The 22,529-nt window shown below is 43.2% G+C and overlaps 1 protein-coding gene across 5 annotated transcripts; it reads right to left on the minus strand.

The window, feature by feature from the left end:
- Positions 1 to 1,608: 1,608 nt before the first annotated feature.
- On the minus strand, positions 1,609 to 22,061 carry bcorl1 (BCL6 corepressor-like 1). Of its 5 annotated transcripts, none has more exons than XM_015948126.3 (12): positions 21,926 to 22,061; positions 13,078 to 13,158; positions 10,398 to 12,977; positions 10,082 to 10,214; positions 9,303 to 9,767; positions 8,246 to 8,436; positions 7,759 to 8,025; positions 7,512 to 7,678; positions 7,141 to 7,286; positions 4,677 to 4,754; positions 2,345 to 2,516; positions 1,609 to 2,153 (listed from the first exon to the last, which is right to left on the minus strand). In XM_015948126.3, the coding sequence occupies exons 2-12, from the start codon at positions 13,081 to 13,083 to the stop codon at positions 1,811 to 1,813; spliced, it is 4,548 nt and encodes a 1,515-aa protein (XP_015803612.3). In that variant the 5' UTR covers positions 13,084 to 13,158; positions 21,926 to 22,061; the 3' UTR covers positions 1,609 to 1,810. The 5 variants fall into 5 exon arrangements, with proteins under 5 accessions (XP_015803612.3, XP_070406915.1, XP_015803635.3 ...); XM_070550814.1 differs by lacking the exon at positions 21,926 to 22,061 and adding an exon at positions 20,614 to 20,750 and having other exon boundaries at positions 10,082 to 10,211; XM_015948149.3 differs by lacking the exon at positions 21,926 to 22,061 and adding an exon at positions 20,614 to 20,750.
- Between the last annotated feature and the right edge of the window lie 468 nt (positions 22,062 to 22,529).

The raw sequence follows: 22,529 nt of genomic DNA on the forward strand, positions 1-22,529 counted from the left end.
GTTGGGCCAATTAAAATACATCTATCCAAACGTATGTTCATGTAAACTCGAAACAATGTTAAATAAATCATGAATTAGCTGCAAAACATGGTGAATTTTTTTTAAACCATGTTATAATAACTATAACTGAATAAATAACATTACCTGGCTGTAAATGTGAGTCACAGCTCATCCTTAAAACAGGGCAGCAGTAACAAAGGCCAACACAGTATTCTCTCAGGAGTGATCATTTTGGTTTAATAATTAGCTGAAGGTATCCACCAGCAGTCAGTCAAACCAAAACAAGAATACAGCGCTCAGGAAAATAAGTTTCAGTGTTTGAATGAACATCTAAGAGGACGTTTGTGTTTTTTCTTTTGCTGAAAGCTAATTTTTGAGTCCAAAAAGGGTCAAAGAACTCAAACTGAGAAGTAGAAATCATGTCATCATAACAAAACCACAACCCTGCTTCTGATTTCTGTTCAGCTTGTTTTTATGAAGAGAAAAACAACTTTTCAGTAGAAGCTGCAGCAAAACAAGACACTGTGCTGAAAAGGGAAGAAATCCTTAAAATAAAGGCTGTAAAAGAACACCTGATGATAAAATGAAACAATGTGGAAACACAAAGAGATAAAATCTATGGAACACAACCATGTTTTAATCTGCTTGATCTCATAAAAGAATTTAAAAAAATCTGTCATGTTCCCTCAGTGGAGCTGAACTATAAGTCTCTCTTTACACCGCTAGTCTCTTAAATATCTTTATGATGTCAAAGCAAAACTTCATTGATTGTCAACACAAAATCTATCTTAGCACCAGTACAATAAAACTGTACTTCAGCTTTTTCTGAAATACTGGTTTTGAACAAGGGTGTTTGTGTGTGTGTGTGTGTGTGTGTGTGTGTGTGTGTGTGTGGTGATCTCAGAATAAAGGGATCCTAGTTAGTACATTTTAGGATGAAGCACCAACCATAGAGAGCATTCTTCTTAGATAAGGTTGTCAGATACACAAGAGGTCAAATATATTAATGACTATTAAATTAAGCACAACAAACAGTGTGAATTAAACACTGCAACACAACACACTCTGGGATCTGAAACAGTTCATGGGGAGGGACGTGGCTGCGCTTTGGATAGTGTCTCGGTGCCTCTGGACTCCAGAGACGTTACAGCTTAGCTCAGAGATATCCACATGATTCTGTAACAGTCGGTGAGGAGTGAAGAACACAACAGTCTGTCTGGTCCTGTAAACAAACTCAATGTCAAGGTCCAAAATGACTTTTCATCCTGCGAGCAGGGACTGGGACTTCTTAGTTCTGCTCAGAATTACTTAGTGAAATGTGGAAGAAGTGACAAAACTACAGTAAGATATTAAATGTGTTGGATGGTGAATATGTGCCATTATCTCATCACTGCAGGTCTCTAGTTCTCTGAGGTCCAGTGGCCTCCCTGACATGAGCATCGTAGCTTTACCGAGATAAAATCTCAGGTCATCTCCATCGCTGCTTCCTTCAGGAAATAATCATCCACTCATTGCCCCAAGAACATTCTCTCATAGGACCAAATGTTTTTACCCTGATGGCAAGATTCACGTATACACGACCATGTACGTACACAATCAATAAAAAAGTTCCTTATGTATTCAAATATACCTATAGAGGAGAACCTGAAAGCTGCTTCCTGATCACCCTGTGCATGTCTCACGTTTGAGGTCAAAGGTGGAGTGTCAGGTCTTAAGTGTAGCTGGAGTTAATCCCATGACCCTCATTACGTCGGACGGAGAAGATGACAGACCTCAGGCTGAACCATGGAGGGAAAGAGTGAGCAAGAGGCTACCGGCAGCGGGACTTCCCTGTGGGTGTCCGTTTCTCTTCCTCTTCCTCTTCATCGTCTTCTAGGATGTGAATCGTGGAGCCCAGTAGTCTCTGGAGCTCTGGTACACAACCAACAAGTTCCACAAGTCCCTCTTCTTCTTCCTCCTCCTCCTCTTCCTCTTCATTTTTGCCTCTCCGTGGAGAAGCTGACGCAGAGTTCACCTGGCTGAGTGAAACCTGCTTCCAGAGCTCAGCAGGAGACAGACTCACCACCTCAAACTGTGGATAACGAGCCCGGAAGATCCGCGCCGACATCTTCAGACGCTTCAGCACGTCTGACAAGAGGAACCAGTTACAGAATCTGCAACAGACAAAAGCCACACTTTACTACAAATAAAGTACAGAACATGAAGTAAACAACAACAACAACAACGAAAAAGCTATTTTAGGATTTAAACTGTTTAAACTGGATAAAAACAGGAAAATAAAGCACTCAGATGAAGAGGAAGAGGAAAGCCTTCATGCATGTTCTGTTCAGCTCTGGTAACTCACCCTTGTGTTAACGACACCTGAACATGGTAACAGGGTAAAAGTGGCTCGGAGGAGAACTCAAACAGAAGGCTGTCTTTGTCCAAGTCCTGCCCAGTCTTCCCCGTGTTGTCCTCATCCAGCTCCTGGTTCTCCTTAGACAGCAGGAAGTCCCAGCATGCCTCCTGCTCCGTCTCTGAGGAACGGAGGAAGCTGAGGTCAGTGGAATGACAGCAGACACACTCACAGCCTAAAACACACTCTAGTGGCCGGTTTACTCACAAACTTCAAACTGAGATTAAACATGCTCATTTGTGCGGTTGCAAAAGTGTCTGACCAACAAAATTACAACTTCACACAAAACTAAAACTCACACAGCTGCATCCTGTACTGTACTAACACACACTGCCTGACCTAAACAAAAGTTCACACACACTAACATTTCGTTGGACCACTTTTAGCTTTGATTAAGGCACGCATTCACTGTGGCATTGTTTTGATGATCTTCTGCAATGTCACCAGATTTATTTCCATCTAGTGTTAAATTAATGTTTCAACAAGATCTTGCATTGATGACGGTGGAGTCTGACCGCGGCACAAAGCCTTCTCCAGCACATTATTAAACATAGCCCTGAGTTCTACTGTTGTTTTTGTTTTATTTGATGTCACCAAACTTTTAAATCATGGAGGATCATGATCATTCAGGATTTTTTTCAGCCACGTTTCTTCCTCAAACACAACTGGACATTTCTTAATACAACTTAATACAACTTTAGTCGTTTCTGCTATCTCCTTACATGTGTTGTCTGCTTGATGCATGCCAACGATCTGACCCTATATTTAACATCTTTTCCACGACCACCAGATGTGTCTTTCCACATGGTTGTTTATGAAACAAGAACAAACTCATTGCAACAGTTGGGGATAAATAACTTGTTACCAGCTGAGAGATCATCACCCATGCAGTAATTATCCAATAGGAGGCGTGTACGTATTTGCTTAGTTAAATCCAGGAGGTAACTTTGTTGTTGACCAGGCAGTGTATGTGACTGTTAGTTTTAGTTCTTACATCACTTGAAGGGAAAATACAGGTGAAACTGCAAAACTTGGAATATGGTGCAAAAGTCCTTTTGTTTCAATAATTCATCTTAGACTGGAAGACCATCTAAAGCAGGGCTATTCAATTCTGGGCCTTGAGGGCTGGTATCTAGCATGTTTTATTTTTAACATGACTGATTTCAGTCAGCAGGTGATTAACAGGCTTCTGCAGAGCCTGATGTGCTGCTGCACAGGGGATTCAACCACTGAATCTAGTGCGTTGGAGCAGGGAGACCACTAAAATGTGCTGGATACCAGCACTCGAGGCCCTGAATTGAATAGCCCTAATCTAAAAGCTCAGTAACCCTTTGCAGGTGTTCAGGATTCATTAGTTGATTAGAGTGTAACACTTAGAGTCTAGAATATTGAACCTTTCACAATGTTTTAGTTGTCTGAGATTTTGAATGTGGGGTTTTCATCAGCTGTAATCATCACAATTATAACAAATAAAGGCTGAAATAGCTGGCTTTGCATGGAGTGAGTCCATCTCATTTATTAGTTTCAACTTTTAAGTTGAATTACTGAAATATATGAACCTTTACACCATATTCTAATTTTTCCAGGTTCACGTGTAATCCTTTAGGATGTTTGTTTCTCTTTTTCTCCAGTTTTGCTGTCATTTTGGAGATCATCTCAAGTCCCAAAACTTAGTGACACACAAAGGGGCCGCGAGCCCAAGTTAGGAACAACTGGTTTAAAAGCAACAAACTACATGCAGAAATATTTATGAGAAGCCAAATATTTTTGTGATGATTGGCTGGTTTTATGAACTCTGACAACATTTAAAGAGTTCAAGGAGAAACTATCTTTTTCAGAATGAATATTTAAATACGACCAGAACAATCACTTGATAAATAAGCTTTTGACCTCTTTATCATATAAGATTCCCTTGTTGAACAGCCTCTAATAAATTATTATTGGTTTAGTATTTGTTGCTATCTTCATTCTAAAAATATCAGTCCACTTTCTACCTCCTGCCAACACCTATAACCCTGTCCTCTCTCTGCAGGGCGACTGGCTCCTTGTGGCTGTTTACTACACAGAACGGATGTTAAATCTCAAAGCTTAGAGAGCCTCCCCATCTCAGTGGCCAGACATGAGCCCTGCAACAAGCCTTAATGTGTCTGCCTCAAGGACAGCAGAGGAATGAGGGTTCAGCCACTTTTCCCTCTCGCCACTACTAGAAATGAAAATGCAATTTTAATTTGATCTACGAGAAGAAAAATTGCAGAATCCAGCAGAGGGGTGGGGTTCTTACCAAACAAAGAGCTGCTGTAGAAATCCCAGGGTAAAGCAGGATCTGGTTCACTTCGGCCTTCCAGGTCTGTAAAATATTCTGGAAATGAAAGATTTCATGTCATGTTTTCATGGCTGCGAAGGGTTGCAGGTTAGAATCATTGAGGACAGGATTTAATAATAAATGTAATTTTCTTCTGAAGAACAGGAAACCTTATGAATAAACAAATGAATGATGAATAAAGACAACTTTTACAATGGCGAGGACAACAGCATCCCTTTAAAGAGGTGTGTGATAAATAAGAACCTTTCCCAACAAGCAGCAGAGTTTGTTCAGCCGTTGTTGAAGGTTCTGATGTGAACCGTTTAGTTTTGTGCCTCGTGAATATGAGTTGAGAAAATTTAGCAGTGAAAGAAATGGATTTATAAATGATTTGGATCCCAACCTGGGTTTAAGTCCCATCACCTTCACCTGGACCATCAAAACACACCCAACAGCACAGCTGTCTACAGGACAGGTGTGTAAAAGATCCCATCTAGATTCTAGATATAAGTTATAGGTTAAAGGTGGTGAAATAATAATTTATTAGCTTTCAGAGTGTAATAACTTTCTATATTTCTAATAAAAAGTCTTTGTAATTCTGGCATTATTTTATCTCGGGAGCATCAGCCTGAAACTCCTGAGATGAACAAACAAGACAGCTTGGTTTTGTTGTTTTAGATAGAACATATTACTCATCAATCATAAATCACCTCATCAGTAACACATTTGCTGGGCCAATTCGGTTCCTTCTTCAGCTTTTAGCTGGTGGAAAACCAAACAGCGGTTACCGTCAGACTCTGAAGGGACGAATACAGATTTAGCAGCGTAGTCCTCACACATGCTTTTCATTGTTCCCTGTTCCAAATGAGACGTGAGCCACGGTTTACTAATGTGTTGACGCGCTGCTTGATGGGGGTCGCACGGTTGGCAAATGTATGTTTACCGTAAATCCTCTAATACAGGCCCAGGTCTGTATTTGACTCAAGCTCCAGGCCTTTATTGGAAGGAGGACCAGAATTAGAGGCAGGCCTCAATTTCTATTTGAGCAAAATGAACTAATGGTTCGCTGGAGTTTTTGACAATTAAAATTGTGCCCACATTTTCAAAGTTAAACACATTTCTTTTAACAACGGTAGTTTCTGCTTCAGCCCTCTCCCCCCTCCCCCTGCGCAGCGGCCGCAAACTCACTGATGCACCTGCAGCTTCTCGGAGTTCCTGCTGCTCTAAACATTAAAATAATTATTTCATTTTCTGTTCCTCACTTCTGATGACCTTCAATGGTGTCTGTTTGTTGCAACAGCAGGTACAAAAACTAACTTGTTTTTATTTGACTATTTTTCTGTCCTGTCTGTTTATTATCTTCCTGCATCTCCTCTCAATCCTAAAGAAAAACTTCTACCTGGCTTCATATATATTCACCTTATGAGTTACCTTTGAACTGCAGTTCTAAAAGATCTACCGACCGCAAAAACGGCGGAGTGCTCGCCGGCCACATCAGTTAGGTGCATCACAGAGGACAAAACAGGTGATGCGCCCCGATCCACAGCAGCGAAAAGCATCAGGCACAAATAAAAGACAGAACACATAAAAGGAAATGAGCCGACATGAACGATCGCGTGTTAAATTAGTTTTTGAGGTGGCGACACCTGATTTGATAATGTTACTGTGGCCGTGCTCAGGACGCAGATGTCTGGAGCGCGTCAACAATCAGAGCTTTGCATGCGCAAGCTGGTTAAGGTTAGGATGGGGGTGAGGGGAAGGTTAAATTGCAAGAGGGAAAAGGTCACAATTTGGTCAATGTCCGTTTTACGGTGGGTGTCGGTACCGACGCTCTGGCACCGTGCGTTGCCTCCCGACGCGCAGGAGCTCGTCACCTGCTGACAGCAGGCTGCTGTCTTTTCCGTGGACTGCATCTTGCCGGTCATTATCACGTGACAGCGACTAGTCGATGATAGGCATAAAAAGTCACTATAGAGCGGTGAAGTTGACTAGTGACTAGTTCATACAACCCCTGCTACAGCCGAGTGTTCTGCAGCATAATCAGCACGTTTTCTTTGAACTTGATATCAAATTTTCGCCTCCTCTTCGTCTCCGCATGGTTAAAGTTACCCTCGCGGTCTATCACTGGCAAATCAAAAGTGAGACGGATGACACAACCGCGCCCCGTACTTGCTTGTTACCACATTCCACCCGGCCACAATAAAAAACCGGCCATTATTCACCTCCGCCGACTCCGACACCGGCCAAAATATGATAACCGGCAGTTAATTGAATACAGGCTAATATTAGAGAATTTACAGTATTTATTTTATGCCTCCTTTCAACTAGCTTGATGAAAGCGCTTAGGCTGTGTCATTTATTATGACTAAAGTGCTGATGATGTAGAGATGCCATCAAGTGTTGGTGCCGTTTGTCCAGGAAACGGAACAGAAGCAGGAAGTACCTGTGAGGAAGGTCTTCATGCTCGGGCTGTGAGCTAGTTTGATGGGTGTGTGTCCCGAGTAAGTGGCCAGTGTTGGATCAGCGCCGTGATTTAGAAGCAGCCAGACGATCGGCAAGTTATCGCTCGCTACTGCATCATGAAGGGGCCTGAGGATGGAAGAAACATAAGATTGCATAAGAAATCACATAACTGACATTAATAAATCACTGAAAGATCGTCTGGTTCTATGATGACATGCAAGTAGAACTGACAGCAGCTTTTTATCATAGATACCTCAAAGGAGCTTCCAGGAATAAGGATTAGGAAGCTGCAGCCACATGACGAGTCATTTAAACCAACTCAAATCATCATTGTACTTCATAAATCCTCACCGTGTTCCATCCTGAGCACTGCAGTTGACATCTGCACCATGTTTAAGAAGCATCTGGACAATATGAGTCCATCCTCGTGAGGATGCCTCATGAAGAGCTGTGTAACCTGCGTTATCGCGCCGATTGACCTCCCTGATGTCCTTTTCTAGACAGTACTGCACCACATCCTGCAGACGGGACAGACGGACTTGTGTGTTACAGGATTACTTTATCTTCTGCTAGTACAAGCAGCCAGGTGGCAGTTTACCTGATAGCCTAAGCGGGCAGCTCGTTGGAGCAAAGTCTCTCCAGCGTTTTTATTGACTATCAGCCGACGAACCTCAGGAGGAACAGGTTTTTTTGGTGGCGAGTCTGTACCACTGCTTCTCCCTGATGAGCTTTTCTTGTTGGATGGAGATGATGGTAAACTTTTTGAGGATGGAGGTGGGGTATTCTGGGTTTTCACATCAACAGCTTCATCATCCAGATGGAGGGAGGCACCGCGCTTTCCCAAACCGCTGCGTTTGGTCTTGTTCTGGAAAAATAAAAAAAAGTTAGTGACAACATCACTCTGTGAAAGTGAATCAACACTAAAATAATCCAATCCAATATTTTAAAGAATCTGGGCTTTACCCACCCCCCCACCCCCTGCTCTCATATGTGACAAACAGATTTCCATTAGGCCACAGGGAGGCACTATAATCTCATATTTATAGAACCACACCATGAAACAGGAAGCTGCACCAGAAGCCCACCTTCGGTTCATCACTGTCAAATAGGTGTTTGCTTTTGAACTTCCTCTTCCCTGAAGGCTTATCGTTGCATTCAAGTGACTCATCACTCTCCTGGTAGCGGACTGATCCTGAGCGGGTGAGTGAGGATTTTGGTGGAGGAGGTTCTGGACTGGGAGCAGCTGGACTCTCATCACACTCATCTGACAGTGGATCTGTAAAAACAAATAAAGGTCAAAGTAATAAGTGATGTGCATCTTTAAACGCATCTAAACGTCTCATTTAGCAGAGCTTTTAGAAATGCAGCTTTTTTCACTCTGACAAAAAAAAAAATTTTTTTTTCAACAAACAAAATTTTCACCCACCACTTAAACCTCCAATGTGATACTTTTACATCTATTAACATTTTCTGAGATTAACACCTAAATGTGATCATAACACTGCTGCTGCTGCTTTTGGGAATTCATGTTTATGTCTGTTCAGACTTTTGCTTTTTTTTTAATTAACTGTTTAAGTAACAATTAATTATTAAAGCAGAATGATTCAGTTTTATCTATGCGTTTGATCACATGATCTGATTAAAGGACTGGTATTGTTTTGAATAATTACAATTTAGATCATCTATTTAAAATAGGTTTTATTATCATCATAGATAAAAATCTGCAACAAATAAAGTAATCATACCACTAGGTGACCAAACCAATCTCCAGTCAACGTGACTCTCTTTAGAGCACCAACCCGAAGCTGAGAGCTACCACATGGGTCCTGAGCCACACAAAGGGCTGCCAGGTTGATACAATACTGACCTTTGAACTGGAATAGATCAGAATTAAACCAAATGTCATAATAAACATAATTTATTGTTTTTGAGGAATATTGTAGTTTTTTAAAACCTATATTAATGCATATGTGATTCAAAAGATGGCAGCAGGTTATTTATTTGTTTATTGCAGATGTGTTTTTAGAGAAAAGGCCTGTGGGCACCTTATATCGTTTCTGGGAGCACCACAGTGCCTGCGGGTACCAGGTTGTTGACCCCTGCTTTAGAGTCTATTGTCAGAAGAGAAGAGTAAAAACAGACCTGATGGAATTTGGGCATCCCTTCTCAAGGAGTCTTCAAGGTGCTCTCCCTCTTCCAGCTTGTCCTTATCTGTGATGTAATCTCCGGTCTCGTACTTCTTATTTGAACATCTCATCCGTTTTTTGTGAGGAGGCGTGTCAGCCTCAGCGTTGGCGGCTTTACTCTTGCCCTGCAACATGCGCCCCGGTAGGATGTTTGATCGAGGCCTCCCTCTTGGACGGCGGACTGGCTGGCTGGGAGTCAGGGGGGGTGGTGGAGAAACTGCAGAGGGAGGCATAGGTGGTGGTGGAGGAGAAGGGGTTGCAAAACCCCAGAGGTCAAGTCGAGCATCATCGGCTCTCCGCCGTCCTCTCCTCAGCCTTTGATAAGAGGACTCTGGTGTGTCTGCTTCCTTGCTGGACATGACAGACTCACTGAGACACGCTGAAGTCTCTTCTCTCTGAGGACTGCTGCTGCACTCTGTGACTAATAAAATAAGATATGATTGGTATGTTCATGCTAGTTTTATGTTATAATTTATCAAGAATCACTGAAAAATAAAAAAGCACCAATAAAATGTATAGGAGTTGCTGCCTGCACACACTTATAAAACATGACTGGAGGCTATTTGTATCTGTAACAAAAACATGAGCGCTGAGAAATCCCGCTGTAAGCTCAGTACAGGACTAAAGGTGCTCAGGAAAGAGCTTCGTGAAAGTTGTGATAGATCTCACAGATTGTGCATACTGGGTGTGTTGTCAGGGCTGAAAAAGTCATAACATTACTAAAGAGACTCATACCTGCTCTGTTGTTAGCTGGTTGTTCAGCCTCGCTAGGACCGATCTTGTCCTTTGAAATGGGCTCTTTGCTCGGTGGGGAAAGTTTTCCTGCTGACAGACTCTGCTCCAACACAGGTGCAGACACTTTCTTCTGCTGAAATACATAGGAGATGGAGTGAGATCACACAAAGTCGCATGGTAATGAAAATCAGGTGTCAAGACTCACAATAAGTAATTAGATAATCCATTATAGGAGCTTGGAATAACCAAATGTAATGGAAAAATTGAGAAAGATTACATTTGTTCACTGAATTTTAGACCCAAATGAATCATTTACCTTCTTGTTGGCAGACACGTTTACAAGAGTACTTTCGGTGTCTTGCTTTTTCGTCCCAGTGGGCCTTTTTAATGGGTCTGATGGTGACTTCTCCGCTGGCTTTTTAGGACTAGTCTTCTTTTGTTTGTTAGCAGCAGCTTTTGCTTTGGTTGGCGACTCCTCTTTGGTTCTGTTTGTCTTTTTCTCAGATGTGTCACCCTTGTCTACAAAATGGCCTGTTAGAATGGATGCAACCATGCCCTCCAGTTTTTCACTGGTAGGAATATCTGATGTCCCACTTTCTTTCTTCAATACCTCCCCCTCTAACACCTGGGCTAATTTGCTTTCCATCCTGTTCCCATTTGTTGATGCATTGCCCCTGATAAATCGAGACTGGCCAGTTGGCTTTGAGGAACCTTGCTTAGTCTGCAGCCCCACGTGCTCTTCTTGACTGTTGTGCAGGCCAGTGTTATTCTCTAAAGTTTCAGCAACATTCACCCTCTCGTGTTTTGTGGTAGCTTGGTTCAGATCCCCTTGAGATAGTGCAGCTTTTTCCACAGGCCAGTAAGCTGGACGCTCAAAGGAGAGTTTGGATTGGATGTCTTGGCTCCCACTTAGTGGGTTCAAAACATCGATTTTTAACACACCAGGTGAGCCTTGAGTGTTAGCCTCACCTGAGAGAGGTGTTTTAGTAGCTTGCTGCTGTACAATACACGCAAGGGTAGACAGAGGAGACTTTATTCCGTCCCACCTGTTATCCTCAGGTTTGGATGGACTGTTATGAGTGCCTCGAAACTTGCACCCCTCTGCGGCTGTGGTGCTCTTGTTCTTTGGAGACATTTGTGTGACTTTTCTCTGAATGGGTGTGGATGGTTGGGAGAGGTGAGATGTCTGCTGCCAGGCTGCACCAACAACAGCCGTGGAAAAGGGTGCTGCTGTTTGGTTGGGTCCAGATTTCTGATGACTCTGAGCATTGCCAGAGCTTAACGGGGGTGTTGCCATCTCTGCATTAGGGTGGCAGTTCTTACCTATGGCTGTGCTGGTGTTTTTCACATGCTTGCCACTGTGAGCATGTTGATTACCCTTCATCTGAGAAGATGGCTTCTTTCCAGCCGAGGCCAGATGTTCTCCTTGGTCAATAATAGATATAAATTCTTGCTTTGCAAAATTCTGGAATTCATCTGCAAAGGTCCCCTTTCCATCTTTGCCCCTTAGAGTAGAGGCCAGTATGGGGCTAGCCACACCTACATATGTACCTGGGATGCTTTTAATAGAGTCTTGCGAAGACCCCTTTCCCCATGTTGGCTTGAGTTCTGAAACCTGATTTGGAGTCCTGTTTAACTGCTTTTGATGAGATCCATTCCGATGGGAGTTTGGTAAGATAGGATACTGAATGTCTGAGCTGTAAGTTGCAGAATCAGTTCTCTTTGCATTCAAAACATCTGTCTGATTAGACTCATTATTATGAGGCTCCATCATAGAAACAGGAACATCATTTAAGCATTTTGGACGTTTGGACTTAGCGGACAAATCAAGAGGGACATCTCTGGGTTCAGCTGAACAAACAGTGTGGTCCTCAGCAGAAGAAAGAGGTGTTGTGGTGAGCAAACCCATGGATTTCTTATCTATGCTGTTAGCCTTTTCCACATGGTTCAGCAGCCTGTTCTGAGAGGTGATGCTGGCCAGTGCAGAGCCACAGCAAATGGCTGCAGTGGGGGACAAGGTGTAGTGGGTGGGCGCTGCTGAAGTTAATGATGGATGCTGCAATGGTAGTGTAATAGCTGGTGAGGGTACAACAGAGGCTAAAGACTTGTGTTCCCTAAGAGGTTTGGCATTCTTGCTTGATGAGTGGTTAGATTTGAGCTTTACGGTTGATCCACCAGCCTTTTTGTCCAGGGTCCGGCTCACAGACAACGAAAAGGGATAGGTCTGCATGAGCGATGTCCCTCCAACACCTGAGCTTTGAGGTTGAATTTCTTTTTGAAACTGATTGCCTGTGGCATCTCTCAAAGCAGCAATTTGACCTAATGCTGGTGGAAGAGTAATTTTACAAAGCTGTGGAGAAAAATTTGTGGAGGGAAGAAAGGCAACGCGCTGGGCTGGTTTAAACATAGAAGAGCATTGGAACCCTGGAGGAACACTTTGCAGAGACTGTGTTTGTGGATGTGACTTCTTTAAGGGCGCCACGTTACTGTGACAAGGGTTGAGAGCATCCTCTCGGCTGGTTTTCACACCGCTGGACCATTGAGGAGTGGGGAAGACCCCGACACCATCAGCTCTGACTTTTGGGGTTTCTGCCCTTTTGTCTGTTCTCTTTTCTGAGCTGGTGAGGACTGAGCTGGACATTGGTGCATTATTAGGCTGGGACAGAGAAAGGTCAGGGCTGTGGTTGCAGTTGCCAGCGTCAAGACAAGCTTTGAGTGTTTTACGGTCTTTTGTTGGAGTTGTTTTGTTTTGCTGATTGAGGTTCACATCTCCTCTAAATTCAGGGGGTAGTGTCAGGGGGGGATTTCCCACCATACTAGTAGATTTTTTATGCGTAGCACTATTCTCTCTGCTCACAGTGCCTCCATCTCCTACATTCATTAGTGTAGAATCCACCTGAGAAATGAGAGAGGTTAATGAGGACAGTGTTAAGTGGATAAGAGGACAAAATGCTCTAATCAAGTAATCTAACTCCAACACAAAGAAAAACAATTACCTGCATAGGTGTTTCTTTAGCAAAACATGCCTCAGATGTACGCTGGGGCAGTCAGGCAATTTCCTCTCAAGTAGTGACAGGCTGCAAAACACATGAGATAAAAAAACTGTTAAAACACAGCTAATGTGTTGCTCTTTCTAAGGGACATAAAAGATCACATTCAAGCTTTCACACCATAAGAAGCACTGTATGTAACAGTCATGGTCTTAAAGTGACAGTGTGTATTTTCCACGTAGAGGCAAATGTGTAAGACAACAACACTTATGAATAGTGAAAGTTTGCATCCACTTTTCCAAATCAGTAAATGTGTTTTGCCTTCACAGGCTCACGTAGAAGGAAATGTTGCTTCTAATAAAGCACACTGAATTGCCTCGGTGTATGAAATGTGTTATATAAATGAGGATGCCTTGCCTAATACGGCGTTGCCCAGAGACTTAGATCTGCACTGATATATTTTAGACTTGATTTTTATGATTATACGTTATGAGGCTGCCAATATTTTGTAACAACTGGGCATCATTTAATTCATTTTCAACAATATTTTTCTGGATATGTATGATAAAAACTACACATTGTAACTTTAACGTAACATTTGAAAAATAGAAACTTCCTGTCTATCAGACATGTTACAATTTCCTGACAGCATTGAATAGCAGGGAGAGGTGTTGTAAAATGATGCCCTGTTGACATTTGGCACTAAAGAGACAAAATGCAGTCACAAGTGGATAGGACTGAATTCAAGAGTGAACGCTTTACACCAAACATGGATTCAGATCCAATCACACAGGATTAAGAGGTGGCGATTTAATCCTCAAACATTTAAACTGATAATTAAATGTATTGCTTACAAAATGAAGGGCCACTTACTGCCTGGATGTTGATTCAAACAAGCAGTTTTTTAAATAATCTGTCAAAATAAGGCATAGCTGTAATCTTAGCTTTCCAACTGTAGAGTGGGATGCAAAAGTTTGGGCAGCCTTGTTAACCTTCATGATTTTTCTGTACAAATCATAGGTTAAGAGAAAATTTTCTGTTAAATATATCAAATAGGAGACACAAACAGTGATATCTGAAAAATGAAACAAAGTTTCTAGGATTTACATAAAGTGTGCAATCATTGTTTAAACAAAATTAGGCAGGTGCATACATTTGGGCACTGTTGTCATTTTATTGATCCCAAAACCTTTTCAACTAATTATTGGAACTAAAAAATTGGTTTGGTAAGCTCAGTGACCCTTGACTTTGATTCACACTACAAGTTGCCCACCAAGAAATACTTCCGTAAAGTTGCCTTGCCTGCTTTATATGAAGAGCTCCGTGCTGGTGTGTCAAATGCATTATCTTTGGTGGCGCTTTTTGCATCCACCACGGACATGTGGTCAAGCCAAACATCTGAGTTTTTTTCCTCCAAGGACCATATTGGGGAAAATATAGGCAATAAAGCCAGATTAAGCATTTCTTGCATTAGTTTAAATGATAGTAATAATACTGTTTTGTGTTGTTACTTTTTAGCTGTCTTTAAAAATGAACATGTAGGCTGGATGTGAAATGTTAATTTTTTGACTTATTTATTTGGCACACAAGTTCTCAAATTTTGATGTAGTTTTGATGCACATAAAGAGCTACTTATGTCAAAATAAATTGATGGGGTTTTGTGCCGATAAAGTTGTGGATTTGTAAAGTACTTTGTCTCGCGTCAATCTTATAGTCAGTTATATCGTTATCGCGAATTTTCAAATATATACCGTGATAAATATTTTTGGCCATATTGTCCTGCCCTAATGCTAATGTTGGCTTCTAGCTAAGACATTCTCTGCTGTTTCCTGGACGCTAAACCAACAAGAGCCTTCCCTGTCGTGAGTCAAGATGGGGAGGTCCATAAGTGGCGGTTCATCCATATGGGGTATATATGTTGTGTGTGTGTGTGTATTTGTGTGCTCTGTCTTCTCGATCCCCAGCGAGTCATGGTGGATGGCTGCTTATACTGAGCCAGAACCTCCTCTGGAGGATTCTTCATGTTAAAAGGAAGTTTTCCTCTCCACTGTCGCTACATGCTTGTTTAGTATGAGGATTGCTGTAAAGACTCTGACACTAGTCAGTGACTCGATACAATCTGCTGGGTTTCTGTAGGAAACTTTTTACCGATTGGCTTAATGAACTGATCTGTATTTACTTTGTGAAGTGCCTTGAGACAACTCTTGTCGTGATTTGGCGCTATATAAATAAACTTGAATTGAATTATTACGACCATAAACCAGCAAAGGTAAGACTGAATTTATGCTTTCGACTTCATGAAATTAGCTTTGTTTTACTTTTCATTTAGTGCAGGGGTGCCCAATCCTGGTCCTTGAGGGCCAGTATCCAGCAAGTTTTAGCTTTAACCATGTTTAAACACACCTGATTTCAATCAGCAGGTGATTAACAGGCTTATGCAGAGCCTGATAAGTTGCTGCACAAGTGATTCAACCACTGAATTAAGCATGTTGAAGAGGAGAAACCACTAAAAGGTGCAGGATTCCGGCCCTTCAGGAGGATTGGGTACCCTGATTTAGCGTCTTATTGTCATTGGATATTGAGGTAGATACATGGATATATAAGTATGTGTTCAGTTTCCATATATTGGTGAATATTAAGCATATTTTTGAAACAACTTTGCTGCCAGAAATGCTTTTGGACCTGGTACCGGTCTGTCAGGTTCAAGATTTGACATGCAAAAGAATGGAAATTTGGCATCCCCTAGTAGTGATATGCAGTTAACGCATCTGAAAATTGTGCTCAACCCCAAAAAAATAAATAACCAGCCGCCACTGTAGTCAATGAATGTTAAGTGACAGGGAAGTAGATCTGTCAGGCTTTATAAATCCTGGAGTTCACTGTTTAGGTCCTATTAGAAGCTAATGCAGGAGATAGGTGTAGGAGACTAATATCATGTTCAGCCTGCATGAGAAACTCAGAGTGACAGAATATAATTAGAAATAATCATAAAAAAATTGGTTTTCCTTTAAGGTAAATATTGAAATGTGGCTAATCCAGACAAGTGTTTTTTAATGGCAAGGCCGATGTGGATTTTTGTTTTATATAACACATGCTATAGGCTTTATGGCAGTGCAGTTGGCCGCACTGTTGCCATGGAACAATAAGGTCACAGGTTCAAATCCCGGCTGTGGTTTTTCTACATGGAGTTAGCATGTGTAGTTTACTCTGGGCACTCTGGTTTCCTCCCACAGACCATAAAAATGCATGTTAGGTTAACTGGTGACTTTAGACTGTCCTTAGGTGAGTGAGTGACTGGTTGTTTGCCATTGTGGAGGACTGACGACCTGTCCAGGGTGTCCCCCACCTCTAGCAAGAAGAATGCTGAGGTTGGACACAAGCTCTCAGTGACCATAGAGAAAGCAGTGCAGAAATACAACACCACATTTCTAATGTATAACAAAATAACACCAAACTGTTAAAACTGCTGTAATAATATCAGAAAACATTTGCTTTTAAAATGAAAACAGTTTGTCCTCAGTTCCTATTAACTACAACATGTTCATGAAGTTGATGCAGCACAGTGACAAACTGGTCCTGCTTCTAACTTATATGAAACATGATACTGGCAACAAACTCAACTTGATTATTTTTTCAGTTTCAATGTTTCTTATGTTGTTTGTGATCACTTTTGTAAGAATCAAACGATTTAAAACTCATTGTATTTTGTGCTTCTTTGCCTCGTCGCACAGCTCCTTGGCTTTTTTAAATAAGACTTTGCTTGTTGAGTACAAATATTTCAGAGTTTGTACAATAAAGAATAAAATATGTAAAAGAATTGGTTTGCTTCTTCTATTCAAATACGTTTACAGTCACCTAACCACATTTTATCTGTAAGTGTTACAATTGTAAAAAAAGAACAAAAATATATAAATATTAGCAATCACTGTTGTGAACAGTGAAAGAGAGAATAAAAGCAAACATCTGAGCACCTACAGTATTTTCACCAACAGCTGAGAGACACTTATCAGTCACTCCAAACAGAAGCTTGTGTTAAAGTGGCCCCTGACCTCTTGGACCCCAGGGCCCATCCCCTCTCTGGACTCATTAATCCATACACGAGGCAATCAGCAGCTCATTAAATATTGTGCAAATGATACAAAGGACAAAAGAGATTTATGTTTATAAAACTGAGACTGAGGACTGACTAGTTGGTAGGTTAAATTGTTTAAGTTAGATGCTCATCAGTTTCTTCTAAAAGTGGACATTCGAACTTACACTGGACATGTTTACCACCAAACCCCACCTTGTGTACAACCAATAATCAAACAGGTAATCATAAAGCTTTAGTCATCCCAAACACCTGAGACACCGTGGTGCTCCAAAGACCGAATAGACCCTGCAAGCAGGCTCTGGTAAACCAAATACAAAACGATAAATAACTAGAGAAATACAGCTTTGTAGAAATGGGAACGTTTCACCTTTGAGTCATCGAGATTTAACTAACGATGATGCACATAATGACTGACAAGCCAAATTGTTGTGATCTACGAACACCGAAGGGGGAAGCAGCGATGCAGATGCCGCCGTTGAAGGAGGGTCTCTGCATACATTACCGTACAACAGTTGCTTACAGCTACTTTGTCTTTGTGCTCCGATCGCTGTCTGCTCCACAACATTTCAATTCATCCGCTGTGATGTAGGCCAGCAGATGCACGGAGCGGTCCGCGCACACGCCGTGGGCAGCTCAGCCCAGACGGAAACAAAAAGTCCAGTCTGGAAATACCTTCGAGAAAACCAGCCTAGGAGACACCACATTATTCTGCTGTAGCCCACTTCCACCCGGTCAGCTCGCTGTCCTGCCCACGACACAAAAAACAAGCACCCGCTTGTCACAATGTCACAGCTGAAAAGTGCACAATAAAGCCCGCATCGCACCCTGGGAAACAAAACGTTTCCCTCTGTTGTGAATATCAGCACGGACAAACTCCGGAGAGCTCCGGCTTGCTCCCCCCCTCTCTCTCTCGCTGGAGATGGCGAGCATAGAGAATGGCATCTGGCTCTCAGGTGATCGGTCCATTAACACCGACCCGCAGCCACCGTCCATGGGAGAAGGCTGGATGTGTTAAAGCAGAAGTGATGGGGGCGATTCCTCCCATCGAGAGATTGCTTCAACACAAAATGTGTTACATGTCCGCCTGATAATGTAAGTCAACATCAACGCAAAGTCAGAACGGACAAGAAAGGAGAACCAAAGTCGCAGTTGGGATTGTTTCGTCAGCCAACGAACAGCCGAGAAAGTAACACATGTCAGCGGACGTTCTCAGAAAACAAATGATCAATCCCACTCGCTGATAACACGCTGGGTAGGAAAAGTCATCGACGAGAGAGGGGACACAACTTATTCCACAGCCTCGTGCCCCAAGAGGGACCGCGATAAGACAGGCAGCAATGTGCGAACAGTCCGAACTCCACTGACCAGTTCTACCTCCTGAGCGGGTCCGGTGTCCCTGCGCAGCGGTGTCTCCGGAGAACCGAGCCGGTGGTTTACATGCTGAGGCGGGCTGTTGTTATTTATCCCCGGCCGCACTAATGTGAAGTGTTCCCGTCTCTCTTATCGGCCCGTTTTAGTGGACTGACTGAAGCACTTCGGCGTTGAAAGGCATTCAGCGAGCCCCAGACCCACCGAGCCTCTCCTCCCCGGGCCCCCTACACTCTCTATCGGAAACACTGAATGGTTCCCGTGCTAATCAGCGGGCGAGGAGAACGATGTCTAATGACACAAACAGTTACGAACCCGCTCGTCCAGATGGCAAGTGTACGACGTTACAGGCACGACAGTGGTACGGCCGTGTCCAGCGTTCCGCCTCTGCCGTCCGTAGCTGCTCACTAATCTCGACGGTTTTCGGCTCTGAAAGTCCGGGGGGGCGGGAGCGGGAGGAAGGGAGGAGAAGGAGGGGAGGGCACAAGAGGAGGGGGTGGTCGCCAAGACAGTCCGTTCCGTATCTCCAGCTTCCAGTCTGGTGGGAGCGAGCGGAGGGAGAGGGGCAGTTGGGTGCAAGGAGACACCATGGGAGATGTAGTGCTCGGATATCCACGCCCAGCATTAGATGCCGGAGAGGCTGGGAGGGGTGAGAACTGCAGGTACCGGCATGCAACGCGAACTCCAGCCGCTCAGGGGAATGGGGGATCAAGACCAGAGAACGGTGCGCTAAACCTGAAAAGGCTTATCGGAGCAACAAAGTCGTGAACTGTATGTTTTTTAAATAAACAAAGTGAGCTCTGTCACCAGATGGCTATGCGTGCGAGTCAGTGTCAGTCGGATCAATTAACAGTGAGCTATGGGTGAGTTACTGAACAGGGTTGGCCCAAAATATGAAACACAAAGTGGCAGGGGCTTGGGTCTGCTGCTGAGGACCAAAAATGAGGAAGCAGGTCTCTGGGTGTTTTAGGCTCTCCAGCTGCAGACTGATGGGGGTGGGTGATGGTTTTGCAAAAGAATTTATTTTGAAACATGTTATCTTCAAAGGAACTTTGGTCTTTTGTGGTGATGCCACAAATCTTATTTAACCAGTTTAATGGGTTTTAGGGCCAAATGCAGGGCTCACCCTATCTGCTCACATCCACTCTGGGTGGTAAAATGTCTCTTTGGCTAATTTTAGCTCACGTTCTTGTGTTGATAATAAATATTCAAATGGTAGTCAGACAAGTGGTTTTAATAACAGAACATAAACAAGACTATTGTTTTCATTTAATTCTAGATTTTTGTGTTTTTACTTTGAGATACACGAACTTAGTAAATAAGACTTATTTTTTTGTCTAATGGTAGCTTAAATCGTACCATTCATTTTGGCTAAAAAGGCTGTATTAAACTTAACTTTCATTAAGTTAAGAGTCGGAAAAAACATTCTGTAAACATTGTGGCTTAGAAAAAAAACATTTTTTTGATGTAAACCAATGTTTTATAATCTAATATCGTCTATAAACTCCAGAGATCAGTTATTTAGTCATGCCTTTTCTTGTGCATAAGGTAAGACCCTCCTCATAGTCTCACATGGCAGCACAGAGACCTTTTAGTTATTCTATTCCCAAACAAAAATAACCCAAACCAGGTTGTTACTGAATAGCTTACAAATAAATAGGGACTTGTGGATCAGAATATCAAAATAACATCAGGAAGGGGCAATATGGAGCAGCAAAAACAGCAGCTAATAAACATTTATAAAGCAAACAATTATAAACAATCCAATTCATGCCCTCACAGTCAAAATCAAATTTCCCACAACTATCTGGTTCATTCAGGTCTTTAACTCATACAAGAATAAGGAAGAAGCTTGTTTTAGGGAATAACCACATCAAAATATGTGCACGATGCAGGATTTGTGGTTTCTATTTTAGTTTTGCTTCCATATTCCTGCTCAGACATCAGCTGGGCCAGTCCAAAAGGACAGGAACCTTCCCCCTAAAGATAAACAGCCACAGCTCTCTTACTTCATAATCACATTTTGGCACAGTAGTTAAGCAGCACACATTACCCTGCTGTAATTAGGCCACTTGTCTTACCTGAATCCTCAGAGCAGAGCAGGCCTGCTGTGTAAACAGTCTCCACTCATTTCTGACTTTTCTCAACTCCCACTGAGAGGAAATAACGTGCACAGCGAAGCTGACATGGTCCAAGAGTTTAGACTGGAGCATGCACGATCGCCTCCGGACTACTACCAGGGCTGTGCGGGACAACGAGCCTGTCCGACACAACTATTGCTCCGCTGTGGGGGAGCGGATCGGTGCGAGAGAGTCTCAAACATGCCCATCGTCAATCGCTCAGCAATGGCTGCGTGCGCGAACAGACAAATCGCTGATAGATGACCGCGTGAGAAACTGGGAAACAAAAATCCCCGACCGGTGAAAAGGAGAGCGCCGGAGGACCGTGTGGGCTCCAACAGCAACACAAGTCGGCAGCTGACACATCGAATTGCCTCTGATCACACCGGGGGAACCCGGAGACTCCAGCCACCGAGCAGGAGCTCCCGGTAGTGACCGGGTGGGCTAACGGGCTCCACTTCCGATAAGGAACTGAGACTGCAAAAATAACAACTTCCTACAAACGTAATTATAAATCTGTCGAGCGGATGTGGAAAATTCCCAGCACAGTGACAGCTGCGATGGCACAGATGAAGGCATGTTGTTTATTCCGAAGGCCTGCTTTAAAGTATCTCGTCTTCGAAGTGGGCACACATGGTCATCTAATTGAGTCATATCGGAGATTATCGAGCCTATATAGGCCGCCATGCATCACGAAGACGGATGTCCCGTCTAAGTTCGCGTTTCACCTGGTTAGCAGGCTGACGAGGGGGAGGGGGGTGTTTAACCACAAACCATCAACGATATTCTTCCATCTTGGTCAAGTGGTGAATTATTCTACTGAGGATGGGAGCCGATCACAGCCCGAGTGATGTTCTCCTCCTCCAGGTTACTGGATGGCCCAGCAGCGAGCCCTGCAGATCACGTTCAATAAATGCCTACAAACACAAAATCACTTTTTCATGGGCTAAACTGTGTCAGGATCCGGGCTGTGGATTTCACACAGAACCGGCACGCGTGGATACCAGCTTCATGGATGTCCTCTTCAACTTGGCTGTCCGTGCATGTGACACGGTCCTACATATGAAAGGCTGTGGGATATCAGCGAAACATCACCTCAACTATCGCAGTTTCTCTGAGCCACGGACAGAGAGAAAAATAATCAAATAATCAGGTCAAAGTTTGGCAGAGTTGAACTCGCCCCCGGTAGCGTTGAGCAATGCCCCCTTTAATGCCCCCTGCTCGCCCGTAACGCCTTTGTTATTAGTAATCGCATGGTACCGTGCCGTCTTACCTTGCGCTCCGAGCTGTGGACAGACGGAGAGCCCGCACACAGCGCAACAAGCTGCCGCCGTCTTCACGTGAGCTTCGGTGGGGGTCCACGGCTCGGTTTTGGGAGCAGAATGCAGCGAGCTATTCTGGCTTGTCCTCGCGGTCTTCCCTTATTGCCAGTTTTCGGTCTGCAGCAGCTGGAGATGAAAATCGCGCACCCTGGGTCCTAGCGCCGGGTTAAGCCCTACAGGTGAAAAACACACAGGGAAGGTAAGCGGTGGGCTGCAGCTTTTGGTCCAGTAACCTCAGAGATCATAAGCTACAGAAGAGACTCGGAGGAAAAACAAACCGTGGTATTATTTTATACATACGTAGCTTTGAGTTTAACTTCAACACTTTAGGGCTTTGGAAACAGTCCTGCCATTTGAAGTCATCACACACAGGTGTGAACATGTTGTTTTAATTTCTCGCTGGCTCCAAGTAAAAAGGTTAATTTAAATGTTCATCCTGGCAAGGAACTTTTGATTGCACATTAAAATTCTCAGATATCCCTTTAGGATAGTAAAACCCCTCCCTGATAAATAAAACCTAAACCATTCTGCCCCTGGTCAAAATCAGAATCAAGG

The sequence above is a fragment of the Nothobranchius furzeri genome, chromosome 1 (genome assembly GCF_043380555.1).
Source record: "Nothobranchius furzeri strain GRZ-AD chromosome 1, NfurGRZ-RIMD1, whole genome shotgun sequence".
Classification (NCBI taxonomy): Eukaryota; Metazoa; Chordata; class Actinopteri; order Cyprinodontiformes; family Nothobranchiidae; genus Nothobranchius; species Nothobranchius furzeri.